The 14,334-nt window shown below is 37.3% G+C and overlaps 1 protein-coding gene and 1 long non-coding RNA gene across 2 annotated transcripts; both read right to left on the bottom strand.

Moving 5' to 3' along the window:
* Positions 1–5,996: 5,996 nt before the first annotated feature.
* LOC146714441 (CD48 antigen-like) lies at positions 5,997–10,104 on the bottom strand. Its single transcript, XM_085450936.1, has 8 exons — positions 10,002–10,104; positions 8,436–8,741; positions 7,361–7,630; positions 7,182–7,286; positions 7,083–7,098; positions 6,461–6,528; positions 6,286–6,336; positions 5,997–6,183 (listed from the first exon to the last, which is right to left on the bottom strand). The coding sequence occupies exons 1-8, from the start codon at positions 10,075–10,077 to the stop codon at positions 6,149–6,151; spliced, it is 927 nt and encodes a 308-aa protein (XP_085307062.1). The 5' UTR covers positions 10,078–10,104; the 3' UTR covers positions 5,997–6,148.
* A 1,858-nt stretch (positions 10,105–11,962) lies between these two features.
* On the bottom strand, positions 11,963–14,306 carry LOC146714442 (uncharacterized). The gene is made up of 3 exons (XR_014919301.1): positions 14,257–14,306; positions 14,096–14,146; positions 11,963–12,229 (listed from the first exon to the last, which is right to left on the bottom strand). It is a non-coding gene; the product is annotated as an uncharacterized LOC146714442 (long non-coding RNA).
* Between the last annotated feature and the right edge of the window lie 28 nt (positions 14,307–14,334).

Here is a 14,334-nt window from a genome sequence, read left to right on the forward strand (position 1 = left end):
AAAATAGTGAAAAACAGCCAGAAAAGGTGAGGAGGGAAAAATGGCCTCCACTGTAAAACCATACCTGTTTAACAAACAAACAAGCTTTTATTTTGTTACATACAGTATCATATGTAGTGAAATGTTCTTGTGTCCATGCTGGAGATGTAGCTGCGGCGTTCCACTGCCTTTTTTTAAGCATGAAGGGTCTAGACAGGACCCTTACTGGGTGGGACTGAACTTGCGACTCCTGCTCCAAAGATGTGTCATGTTACCACTACACTTTCCAGCTGTTTTGGGACTTGTCTCATTGTTGCCCCTCTACTGCATCTATTATTGATTGATTTCATCGATGCCAACGCTGAGTCTAATTAAAGGGTCGAGACGTGGTGGTGTTAGACATTGCAACAGCCTATCCGGTGTACAAATTAGCCTTTGTGCACATGGTTGCAGAATTTTCACTGACACTAAAGTGCAGTCACTTCTTCTTCTTTTCTTCCCAACACTAAATTGGTGTGTTTCTGGTCAACATTGTGTGAACAGGATTGTTTTCATGGTTCCTCTATAAGAGATGTGCTGCTGTGATAGACACACACTTTGAGTCTGCAAACTGGACAAACACTTTGCAACTGTTATTTTTGTGTGCCAGCTATATTTGAGGTCACACCAACAATGTAAAATTAGACGTGGGGCTTTTGTTCATGTCAGTTTCTCACAAACATACTGTGACACCAAAAGTGTAACAGAAAAAGCAACACCTTTTCTCCTGCCATTTGTGTTTCCACATTATTGCAATTATATTTGCCCAGTTAGATTTGAATATATGTGATTATATTGTCGAACACAAAAACCTATTACATTTTCATGCTTACTAAAATGTTTTTGTAATTGTCCTCTCAGACTCTGGTTTTTTTTTTTGTTTTTAAATCACTCTACTCACATACAGCTTGCCTTGCATACTACGCAAGCTGCTGATAATAAATGGTGATCAGGAGGAAGAAGATGGCATCCGTCTATAGCATGCATCATTGACAGCTAGAGCCAGTGGCGGTCCTAGCCTGTTTGGCGCCCTGGGCGAATACTCCCCCCCTCCCCCGTGTTTGTTCGTGTTTTTTGTTTTGTTTTTATTTTGTTTTATTTTGCGAGTTGGTTATTAGATGCTGCTCCAGCCACCCTGAGACTCCCCCGCCGCCCGCCCTCTCCTTCCTGTGCCACAAGCAGCAGGCGCACCTCGCAAACGGAGGGCGCCCTTACTCCCAGCAAATGGGCGATAGAAAACCGATCGGTGCCTATGACATCCCCAATATACGCTGGCTGATGTCGGGGCAGCATGAGTACCGTGATGCCCGATGCCCGTGATGCTGCCCCGGGCAACCGCCCATGTCGCCTGTATCAAAAACCGCTACTGGCTAGAGGAAGGGGCTGACAACAAGTGTACCAGAGGCACTGATGCTCTGATCATCCCACTAAAGGAAAAGGCCCTAAGCAGCATATTCACAGAGGCAGGAGTCTACCTGCAGCCTGTGACAAGTTACCCTTGAAACAGTAGTGATGGGATTTCCGGCTCTTTTTAGAGAACCGGCTCTTCTGGTTGTTTTGTTGCTTTAATTAATTTATTATTAACAATAATATAAAATTATGCACAAAAGGAATTACTAATGTTAAAAAAGTGGTTTTATTTATATATGTTTATATATAAATATAAACCTCTGTCAGTGTGCCCCAGGGTGGCTGTGGCTACAATGTAGCTTGCCATCACCAGTGTGTGAATGGGTGGATGACAGGTTGTGTAAAGTGCTTTGGGGTCCTTAGGGACTAGAAAAGTGCTATACAAATACAGGCCATTTACCATTTTTTTTTATAAATATATGTGGTGGCCCCTAGAGACAAAGCATGTACAAACTCCAAAACACATTTCTAGTGTTAACTGAACTTCCAAAACAGAGCTACCTAGATCACTTAAATTACACAATTGAAAGCATGTGTGTATTGTTTGTGTATTTATACACAGGCACTCATATATATTCAAATAATTTAAAAGAATGTTCATTTACCTGTTACTACCACACACCAAATCCGGTCGTTGGTACTTGCTGGCTTGTGTAGCCACGAGGTAACAAAAGCTCAACACTGCCCCTAGCATCCTGGAGCACTTCTGTTGTCTTTTGTACATGTTTTGGAGTTCGTACGTGCTTTGTCTCTAGGGGCCACCGTAAATATACTTTTATTTATTCACTCCACATAAAATGTAATAAATAAATCATATAATACAAAAACCAAAAATTTACATTTCAACTTTTAACTATTTAAATTTTCACCTTTTAAACAAATTTAAAATGAAACAACACAAAACACTGCAAACCACAACACAATTAAATATAAATTGAAATAAAAAAAGAACATGCACATTCTCTGTCATATGGACCTGCATGAATAAACTTTCTGAATCCTTTGTCATCCGCAACTGAAAATAGTTGTGGATGATTACTATACCTTTCTAATGTGACGTTGTTGTCCCTGGCTCTCTCTCTCTCTCTCTCCCTCCCACTCTGTTCCTGTGCTACTGAGTGTAACTACCGCCCCTCCCCCTCTGCCCAGCGCAAAGCACAAGGCTAATAAGAATAAATTACACAGATTATGAAGATCTTACATGTAAAAACCACTGTACGTGGTCCTAGATCAGTACTTTTTAAATAGATGTGATTAGTGACATGCAGACATTGATGCTGATTTATTTGTTTAATTGGAAAACTAAATCCAGCAAAGTCACAAATTGTACTCAGTAACCAGTTGTACCCAAACAACGATGGAGTCACAGAGCAGGGCAGGGTCACTCTGCCCCCTCCTGGAACAGTTGTGCTATTGCCACTCAATTTGGTTCAGCTGCTGTTCAGCTTTCAACAACGACACAACAAAGAAACCATCAGAACCAAACCAATTTACGCAAATAGATTGAAATAAAAGTGGTAAATATTTGTATTTATACTTATTCAGTTACATGTGTAGGTATTTCAAAAAACTAATAAAGTTTGAACATGATGGGAAAAAAAGTATATTTCCAAAGTGGCAAAAACTTTTCTAAATTCTTGGTATATACCTGGTCCACCTTATTCCCAGGCAAGCAACAGTCAAGTATCCTATTGTAAAGTGTCCTTGGGTGACCTGAAAGGCACTCATAAATAAAAATTTATTATTATTATTATTATTATTATTATTATAAGTAGTACTCAGTGTTGTGGAAGTATCAAGTCTCAAGGAAAGGTGCAGTAATACTACACTGCTGTGTACACCAAAATCACATATTTCAAAGTAAAACTCAATAAAACAACATTATTTATATCACTGTGCTTATATGAAAATTAAATAGATTAATCAATTAATTAATGCATTTATTTAAAAAAGTGCTACTGGAATAATAACATAAAATTGTTACAACTGCACACTTTGTTGCTTCAAATAGTGATCTGAAAAATGGTTCCCCATCACATGTTGGAAAATCCAAGACTTTTTCCTAAAGATCAAAAAAACAAAACCCAGTTAGCCTGAATGATGATAGGGGACCCAGGTCAATATTAACTCAGGAAAAGACTCTGGATTTAACATAGCATAGCAGTAATTTACAGCTGGGAAGTTAATAGAGTTGAACCTGATGATCATGATCCTTCACCATGCAGATTGCATTCTGGTGTCTTGCACCATCAACTCAGCTCAGTAAGTGGCAGTGACACCAACTTATTTTAGCTTTAATTGCAGAAGAAGAAGAAAAAAAGAAGAAAGCGAAGAAGAGCTGTAAATGCAGTAGTTCTTGTCTTCAGCGCCCTCTGCTGGGTCAGTAATGATCACATAAGAATGCATAAAAAGAAAACCCATCTGTTTGAAAGCAACAAATGTCAGTACACACTTTGTGTCATGCTTGATTGACAATGTTAATTACATTAAGACTGGTAGAGGGAAAATAAGTTATTTAGTGTAAAAGTCTTGAACCACCTCTCATTTGTGTATATCGTGATAAGAAAATGAGAAATAGGTGCAGTGATTCACTTAAACATGTTCAAACATATAAAGTAATAGTGTATATAAGACAAAAACAGAGGTTTTAAAATTCTATCATTTTTTACCATCTTTTAGATACATTCAGTATTGGGGTCCCCCCTTTTCCTACAAACATACATCAGGAGTCAGGGGGGTTATTGTGCCTAAGAAATTACTCAGTTACGATGAACACATTTTCACACCCATGTACAATGCAGGAAGGTTCATAATTCTAATTTACATTTCCAGCACATGTTGTCCTTCATCACTTTCATTCTATGTAATCTCAGGGTATGATAGTGTCTGTGTAACCCCCCTCTCGCCTCTCTAACATACTTTCTACAGTCTGCCAAAATCCCCCGCCAATTTGCTTGTCCTATGTTTATTCTCAGATCTTTTTTTCCATTTTGTCCATTTTTGTCTCCTATGATAGAAACCAAATCATGCATGGCATAATGCAGACACCCAGAGTCTATTATAGATAAGATGTATTGTATAAGCTGTATAAGGGCTCTGAAGCTGTGGGATTTGGTTTCTTAACAGGACCCTGACCTGTGAAGGGAATATTTCTGTGGCAGCCTTGTTGCATTCTGTTTAAGAGTGTTCTTACTTTTCACAGGGTTTTATGGTAAAAATGGCCTGTATTTGTATAGCGCTTTTACTAGTCCCTATGGACCCCAAAGCGCTTTACACTACATCCAGTCATGCACACATTAACACACTGGTGATGGCAAGCTATATTGTAGCCACAGCCACCCTGGGGCGCACTGACAGAGGCGAGGCTGCCGGACACTGGTGCCACCGGGCCCTCTGACCACCACCAGTAGGCAACGGGTGAAGTGTCTTGCCCAAGGACACAATGACCGAGACTGTCAGAGCTCATTTGTTACTTTAATGGACTGCCTAATCTCCAAGAATCTGTGTAGATCTTAGGTTTAAAAGTTATGTGGTGACCATAAATATGCTGAAGAATGTCTCGCTTCCAGACTGTTTTCAGTTTTAATGCCAACTTTCAGAAATGTCAGTCTCACTCTTTTAGTGTGCTGATCTATGTATTTTTATCTGAAATGATTTTCTGTTTGAGGACCACATGTTTGATGGTTTTGAGCAGCATCATCCTACTTTCATGTTTCATTCTAAAAAACAATTTCACTTCAATTTCAGGTTGAAGCTGAAATGACAAAATAAATGTTCAGTTTAATGCACTTTTAGCAACTATATATTATTAAATATTGAATTAAATATGAACAGATTAAATTATTAAATAACAAACACTATATGTCATAAGTGCTAATATATGTGGAAAACTGGTATGCCACTCTGATCGAGTTCAGAGCTACAAAAGTAGATACTCATGTTAGTTTATGTTGGTTACCCACATGTTTATAAAAAGAAGACAAACTTACATAATTTGTAAAGGTTTACAGAAATTTACATTTTAAACATTATAGTTTTCACTAGTTTTGTTAACAGTGGATTTTAACTAAATAAGCAGTCAAACGGACAGATGTGAGCAAATGCCAGAAAAGTTTTTTTTTTCTTTTTCAATTTATTGTTTCCTCTCAGAGATTCATAAGATAATTCAAACCAGGTCATATGAAACAGACAGGCTTACATGCAACTTTATACATTAAAAATGGTGTTATACCTTCAATGTTACAATGAGCTGTTTGTAATTATCCTCTTAAATCATCCAGTTTTTTTAAAAAAAAAAAATAGTGGTCACCACAGTGGAAGCTATTCAAAAGCTGTTTTCTTGTATGTGTGTCAGTGTTGAAGGTATACTTGCACATAAACCACTATATTGGACACTGATGTGTCTCTCCATACCCTACAACCCACTGGTTGTTTAATGTACTATAGATGTATGACGTGTTTCATTGTAATTATTGTTTTTTAACCCCTTCATGCATGAATTATGACAACCTCATTTAAGATTTGTTTCTTAAGTATTTTTATACATCTTTTCATGCCTAAAGATGCATAAAAATACATAAGAAACAAATCCTGATTGAGGTTGTCATAATTCGTGCATGAGGGGGTTAAATAGGATGATTTGATATAATAATTGATAAAATAATTACATTTAAAATAAGGCACCCAAAAAATACCACAGACATGCAGAACTGCAGCTCGTCTAGTCTGATTTGATGCACTGTATTTGTGATCCACCTGAAATACAGTAAGAATAGTTTAAGAATGTCACAAATGAAATTCTTGAAATCCCAGAGTTCCCATTTATTACTTTGATGGTTCATCATTGTCATACTGTACCTGGTCCAGCATCTTCAGATCCTCTAACTGTCTCATAAACACAACGATCACCTGCAAGTTAATAACAGTTCAGTCAAAGTCACAATAATTAACATCTCCAAATGATCTAACATTGAATAATTCCTGAAGAATATAATATGACTGATGAAAGCAAGTAAACAGTGTTAGACCTGACCGTGGGAAAGAGCCGAGTACACATGCTGTTGATTTTCTTCCTGGATGATTGTTTCAGACTGTGTGAGCCTGAAATAATTAAAACATATTCTTATTAGTAGAATAAACGTATTTTTTAAAATTCCTGCTGTTAATGAGTTTCAGCAACTGTAACGTCTGTGTTGGAGACGGTGTGGAGCGTGGACCCACGTGCAAACATAAGGCCGAGCTGCATTGAAAAACAATACAGAAACCTGAAACACAAAACCTTGAACTGGGAAAGAGAAACCCGAGACCTGAAAAAAACAAAAACAAAAAAACTGGGACTTGGGAGGTAAGAAGAAAGAGGAGAACAGAGGACTAAATAGACACAGATAATGAGGGGATGGGAAACAGGAGGGAACACAGATATGAGAACATAACTGACTCAATGTGACACATGGTACACAGGAGAGGCACAGCATCAAAACCTGAAGACTAGAAATCACAATCCTAAAGATAACTTATAGGGAGCTAGAAATACAGAAGCCTATACCATGAAACACACAAAATCAAAGAATATGGGCTAAAACGAAACAAACAAAAAAAACGACACACCAGAAACACAAACACTGGGGCCCCAAACCCAGGACCATGACACCAACCTTTTGTGACACAGACCTGTAAAAAACAAAACAGAAAGTATTATGAGATTCGGAGATTAGGAGAACATTTTTAATAGTAGCATTAACAAGAAATCTTACCCTTTGACTTTATGCAGTAAAGCAGAAAGAGGAACAGTAGAGTGATCAATACACCAGTAAACAGCCCAGCAATGAACATGAGAAGAGAAGAAGAAGAGCTGCACTCTGAAATCACAAACAGTAATAATTACTTATATAAGCAGAACATGTATTCACAACCTCAGTCACTCTCCACATACCTGTTTCTTTTCTGTGTGAATGATCTTTGCTGCACTTCACTGTGTGAAATGCAGACTTCTCACTGACATGATTGGAAACTGTGCAGGTGACATTGGTCTCTCCATCCTGCCTGATGATGTATTGTTGCCTGGGACCAGTTAGTGTTTGTTTTCCTACAGTCCACTTGTAGCTGACATCACCAGTTGTGCTGCACTCCAGCAGAACTTTACATGATTCATTTGAGGGAATCCTGGTAGAACTGATTTTTATGTCAGGCTTAGCTATGGGCTCTAATGAGAAAACAGAAGGAGAGAGAGTCTGTGTCAGAGCTTAAAGTATATGTGGAGTTCTGAAAATGTATTATATAAAATATAAAATAATATATATAACTAACATTACAACAACAAATTCAGATAAGTACTTTTAACTGCTTTTCCAGTTGGTAACATCTGGTCTAAAAAATGCAAAAAACAAAAAAGCTCAAAAACAGTGAAAGACAGTGAAATTAAATGGCATTAATAAGCTCAGACTTTTTTCTTCCAGTTAAAAGACGCACTGGAGCATTTTGCACAACCTTCAGATGCCTAATGGACGCATCACTAGCATCACAATAAAGGACATTGACAAGAATAAAGTCAAATCAAGAACAATGATGGGTTAGGGTTATGATGAGCAAAAACAAGTAGGATTTGCTATTTGAGCAAATATCTAAATGATTTCATCTTCATCTTAATTTTCAAGTTACTAAAAAATCTGGGAAACACACAATAACAGATGTGCAGTAAAAAGAACAACAACAAAAATCTGAGGTTGATTAACCATTACAAACTGTTGCATTGTATTTCACACAGATTAGTATCAATAAACAGATATGTAGATATAAAGTTCAAAATATAAAATAAAGTCATTTAATTAGTATTTTACACAATACGTATTCAACATTAACACATTAAGGTGACTGTGAAAGCACAGAAAACACAAGTTAATCAATAAAGTAATCAAGAGGAAAGAAAGTTTAAAAAAGAGCTACTGGGGTTTCTTTTCATTAGGATGCTTTTAGAATTAAAACAAACAAGCAAAAAAAAAGTCTCTTACCGTGAACTTGCAGAGTGATGGTGACTGAAGGCCTTTGCTTATCATTCACCTCTGAGACAAAAGTGAAATCACCAGAATCTTGAAGAGTCAGTTTTGTCACTGTTAAAGTAAAGTCTTCAGGGTTCAGCTCTGATCTGTCCTTAAATGGAGATTTTTTAGAAACACCCACATCTTTCCCTGCAACTGTTATTTGTCCATATCTCCACGTTGCTGCAGTCACACCTTCAGTTGGTAAGCCTGATGAAAGCTCCACAGTATCGCCAACGTTTTTATGAATGACGCGTTTTCCACTGGAAGCCTCCACATCTGCAAATATATAGAAACATATCTTTGTGACAGTCCACTGTTTGAGTTAGAAGTGAGTGAGTCAGAAAAAAACTGGCCAAACTGCCTATAACCTTATCCTCCAGTTATAGTATCGAAAGTGCGTTTCTTAAAGCAAAAACAAAAAAACACACAATTAAAAAAAGGAAAAAAGTATACTTATAGAATGAAAACAACAACTTATGTCAAATAACATTTATGATATAAATGACCTGGCATAACTAAAATTCAAATATGGCAAAAAATATTACACAACATGGCTCTACTAATGATTTTTTATGTTCCTACTTCTACATGGACAACAAATAATTAATAATCTTGTAACTTTTGGATAAATAGCACAACAAATGAATAAAAAAGAAACAAAAAAAAAAACACACCATAGAAAATAAACAAATTGAAGTTATGGAAATTAAACTTTCAGGAAGGGATTAGAAAAACATGTGTCTGTTAAACTCAATTGTTCATTAATAGCAGATACTTATAACAACATATACTTTAACAAAACAACAGTCTATGTGATGATCAAAGCTATAGTGTTTTGAAAGAAGAAAAAAAATGGTGAAACCAGAGAATTCATGGGCAAAGGTTACAGCTGCCCTCTGTGCTGTGAGCTCATCACTTTTGGCAAGTGTTGCTGCAACTGGTGGAGATACTCAGGAAATGCTTCTGTTGCTAGTGTCATGTCTGACTCACACTTTTTTGATAGCACTATAATCATCTACGTTGTCCTTTCTAGTGAATACATGTTGTATTTTTTCTTTTTTTTCTTTTAAAATATTTTATTTTTATCTCTACTCTAAACAGAAGAGAACCAACACTTAGATCCAGATGTCTGCAAAAACACGTCCACACCCCCGTTCCTGTCAAAACAATTACTGCATAGAAATGTACTGTATGAGAAGCAATATAAGCCTATAAGCATGTTTAAAAGTATATCGTACAACAAACACTGAAAAAAAAAATCAGGAAGTAACAGCAGCAGAAGGGGCGATCAGTCCTTTAGTTCCTTTAATTAGATTATAAAAATTAACATGTTATACTTTAAAGCCACTACTGCATTTAGAAACTCAACAACAAAAATACACTCCAAGGCTCTTCCCAGGAAGACACATCACTTCTCTTCCACTTCGCAAGAGAAGTGCTCCTGACCTCCAGGTACTCTTGTTTGCCTCATTTTAGAGTTAATGAGGCAAACAAATACAACACGCCACAGAGATCTGAAAGCACAGGTGTACTTACAGTAGAGGCAGACCCAGAGCAGCAGCACAATGCTGTGCATGAAGTAGCTACGATAGCAAAACCAACCACCAACCATCGCTGTTGAAAGAGGAACGACGTCTGTTTCCTTCTGTCAAACGGTGCTTTCACATGTTAGCACAGAAAAAACAACTGAGAGTGTTGATTGGGGGAGCTTTCTATTAACACAGAAACAGAAAAATCCGTCATTTACTTTATCAGAGATGTGAAAGTAACAGAGTTTAGAGTAACTATCTATTAACAATTCAGCAGGAAGCATGAAGCACCAGTGACTGCTGAATATCCAACAGCACAGCTTTGTATATACTGCATGTACATACTGAGAATCACAGTGTGCAAAAGTGGATGAGAATAGATAAGATAAGAGGGATAAAAATGACTCGGATGGACAAGTGTGTGTGAATATCCTTTCCCCTGAAACAAGGGCACGGTTGTGCATGAAGAATAACAAAACATGCATGTTTTCTTGTTTTCTGCAGTCTGTGTCTGTGCTTGCATGATGAGGCTTTTAATAGTGTAGGTTGTGGTTTGTGTGGGGACTTAACACAGGAAGAAGTAAACTATCCATCAGCCTGCTCAAGACACATTTTAAAGATGATGGTCTAACTGTGCTGACCTGCTGATCTGACTATCTGCAGCTAAATTACCAAAACTTAAATTTAAAATGCAGGAACTCCTCTGTGCAAAAGCTATGCTATTTGTTCTACCAGGAATATATATTGTTAGGTCTGTGTCACCAACAAATTACAAAAAGAAAATACAAACCAGTAAATAAGCTTCCTGGGGCTTTAGCTTTAATTATTAATCATTTTAATAATCCTATTGCGCTTTTTCTTAATTTGTTCTACTAACAATAACACAAACACACCAGAAGACAAATGGTGATCAGGAGGAACAAGAGATGACTGCCCACAGCATGCATCACTAACAGATAGAGGAAGTGGTTCATAACAACAGCATAAATATACCTGAGGCACAGAGGCTGTGTCCATGATACCAAAAGACACATAAGCAACATATCATCAGAGGCAGGAGTCTACCTGCCTGTTAGAGGGATGGGTGAAAAATGCAAGTTGAGGGTTATATTGAAGAGTAAATGTATAAAATGGGGTAAGGACCCGATGCAGGATTCAGAATAAAGTGACAAACTGTAATCGTTTCATTTTATGTTCTTCTTCTTATTATTTTTTATTAAATTTTAATTTTATTTATTCCTTCTTTTTCAACTTTTCAAGAGGCTAAAGCGTGCCTGGACTATTGAAACTTCCACCAAGCAGGTCCCACATCGCCCCCTGGTGGTTTGACTGTCCCTTCTTGTGTCAGTATATTTCTGGGTTTTCCTGTTGAACACATTCATGGTAATCATATTTTTTGTCTCTTTCTGGGAAAATGCAACTACATTTACTATGACAGGTATTTCAGCTTCTTTTATTCATCTTTAAAATGACCACATTTTTTCTTCTGAACCAGTTCAAGTTAGTAATTGTTTCCTAACAGCCATCTTGGATTCAAGTGATGGTTTTAAAATGTTTCTGAACAAAACCCTGCACACATTTCTTTTTTCTTGGTATCAGTTTTGCTTAAGGTTTATGTATTGTTAATATTAATGCATAAACAAATACATGAGTACCTAAACTTTGGTTCTGCAAAGTTTGGCATCATGTTGTTTGTACAGCTGAATGCATTTCATTTATCTTCTTGTGGGTGTCTCCTGGTTCATTTTACATTCACAGATAACATGATTAAATAGCATCAGTGTCAATGAATTATCAAGTCTCAAAGAAAAGTGCAGAAATTCTGCACTTCAGATTCAGTACAGGTGGTAACTGGCTTCAGATAAGTTGAAATAACACTCCTCTGTGCTGTGCTTAATCAGTCAATTAATGTATTTATTAAAGAAAGTGCTACTGGACTAATAGCAAGAAGTCATTATTTTACACTATTTGTTGTTTCAAATACAGATGTGAAAAGTGTTTAAACATCACATGTCACAAAAATCCTTTTTAAAAAAAAAAGAATTAAAAACAAAACAAAACAAATAACAGTTTCCTGGTGATGTTTGAATCCCTGTCTAACATGGCTAAATCTCTTCCTTCTCCTTCCTTTCCAGCTGAACGTGGCTCCTTTAGATCAGATCGCTGTGATTCATCATCTTCTCTGCCCTGCTGGTTTTGCTGTTTGCTTTCTGTGAGTAGGTTTGGCTTCAATTTCTGTGAAGTAGAAATAAAATTAAACTAAAAAAACAAACACAATAAAAGTTAAGAAAACAAGAAAGGTGTTGCCACAGCATATATGATGAAAAATAATAAAATAATTCTCCAGGAAAATCAACAGCCTAGCAGAATATGTGCCACATTGTTAAACACTTTAATGTTAAAATGTGGCTGCATTATAAATGACACCAGTTGACAATCTGATGAGACAGCATGGCATATTTATTTTTTATAGGACTGATGTTCATGAAAATCTCCAGGCAAGACTGCAGCTGTGACACAAGTTTGTATTTGTATTTGTTAAAGGTAAATATCTACCAGGGTGTTATTGTATTTGCTCTTTCATACATGTTTGAAAAAAGTTTGAAGTAATTTGATTAGAAACATTGATGCAAAGCTGGATAATATTCAGAAGAGTGAGTGATCTAGAGTTGCATAGATTCAGCAAGGTTTTTTCCCATTTTGCAGAGATTTTGCTTTTTTATTAATATGACAGCATCACACAGTTGCTGTAGATTTTTCAGCTCAACCACATCCCAAAGTAGTCTAGTACTACGTGCTAAATCTAAGCAGTGTATACATGTAGCTGATGCGTTTAGTTATGTGGACACAAGACTGATGGTATGTATTTGCTGCAACGAGACCTCTTTCTCAAATATTTATTTATGTTTCTTGTAATTGAAGGGCAGTTTCATTGCTGCTACTCACAGCGTTCTACTGGTTTTCATATATATGTTTGAAAACGTAGTAATTTAATTGTAAGTAATTTGACAGAAGACAGAAATGAAATGCTCGGCAGTAGTCAGGAAAGTGAGTTGTGACTAACAAAGTACAAAACGTTTTGATGAGGTGTTACGTTCCGATAAGAAATGCATTGATGCAATACAAAATATCTTCAGCAGTGAAGTAAGCATAGAAAGACCTGTGTGCACAAAAACAATGGGGAAGTCTAATGTGGGTAGGGAAAATACATTACCTAAGTGCAGTACTGTCATTGTCCTGAGTCTGACGAGTCAGTGTTTTGTGTTTCCTTATATTTTTGTATGTGCTTGTTTATTCTGTTTTATCCTTTAAGGTTTGCTATTTGTTAGGGTTTTGTTCTGTGTCTGCCTTCTCCCACTTCTCTGTGTTCCCTCTGTCTGTCTATGGCAGGGGTGGGCAACTCCAGGCCTCGAGGGCCGGTGTCCCTGCAGGTTTTAGATGTGTCCTTGAACCAACACAGCTGATTTAAATGGCTAAATTAGCTCCTGAAGTTCTCCAGAGGCCTGGTAACAAACTAATCATGTGATTCAGGTATGTTGACCCAAGATGAGATCTAAAACCTGCGGGACACGAGCCCTTGGGAACTGGAATTGCCCACCCCTGGTCTAGGTGTCACACGGTCTGCTTGTGAATCTGTCTGTTTAACTCAGTGTCTTGTCAAGTTCTTTGTGTCTGCGAATTTCCTGTTTTATTCTGAAAGTCTTTTTCTCATGTGAATGTGTTTAGTGTACGTTTCTCCTGTCCCGTCAGCTCTGATTTCTCCCAGGTGTGTTGCCCTCCTGTCTCTCATCCCCTTGATTACTGCTGTGTGTATTTAAGCCCTGTGTGTTCTCCTGCCTGTTGCTGGTTCGTCTGCGTTCATATCCTCCGGCTCCCTGAGTGATTTCCCTGCGTCTCTCTGTTCCTCTCCACGTTCGGTTATCACTTCAGGTTTGCTTTTTAGTTTTCCCAGTTTAGGTTCTCCGTTCTGTTTCTTGCCTCCCCTCCCTTAATAAAGTCTCCTCACTTCAGAAGTACCTGCGTTTTGGGTCCTTAAATAATTCCACGACACGTACTGCAGAACCTCATATCACCTCATATCACATCATTGTCATACTGTACCTGGTCCAGCATCTTCATGGCCTCTCATTGTCTCATAAACACAAAGATCACCTGCAAGTTGGCAACAGTTGAGTCAAAAATCATAATAAAGTGTAAATGGTCTAACATTTAATCATTCTTTAACAGTGTAATGTGACTGATTTAACAGTGTTAGACCTGACCGTGGGAAAGAGCCGAGTACACATGTTGCTGACTTTCCTCCTGGTTGATAGTTTCAGACTGTGTGAGCCTGGAATTAT

The sequence above is a fragment of the Copadichromis virginalis genome, linkage group LG3, assembly GCF_057382275.1.
Source record: "Copadichromis virginalis isolate Kocher_CV1m ecotype Utaka linkage group LG3, C_Virginalis_male_GT1.1, whole genome shotgun sequence".
In the NCBI taxonomy this organism is placed as follows: Eukaryota; Metazoa; Chordata; class Actinopteri; order Cichliformes; family Cichlidae; genus Copadichromis; species Copadichromis virginalis.

Bases quoted from the DNA above. Each gene is read 5' to 3' on its own strand.
- LOC146714441 (XM_085450936.1), bottom strand. From the start codon at position 10,077: ATGGTTGGTGGTTGGTTTTGCTATCGTAGCTACTTCATGCACAGCATT. The intron at 6,337-6,460 runs GTCAGGTCTAAC...ATTAACTTGCAG, and splicing joins GTACTCGGCTCTTTCCCACG to GTGATCGTTGTGTTTATGAG. The intron at 6,184-6,285 runs GTACAGTATGAC...ACTGTATTTCAG, and splicing joins ATCTGAAGATGCTGGACCAG to GTGGATCACAAATACAGTGC.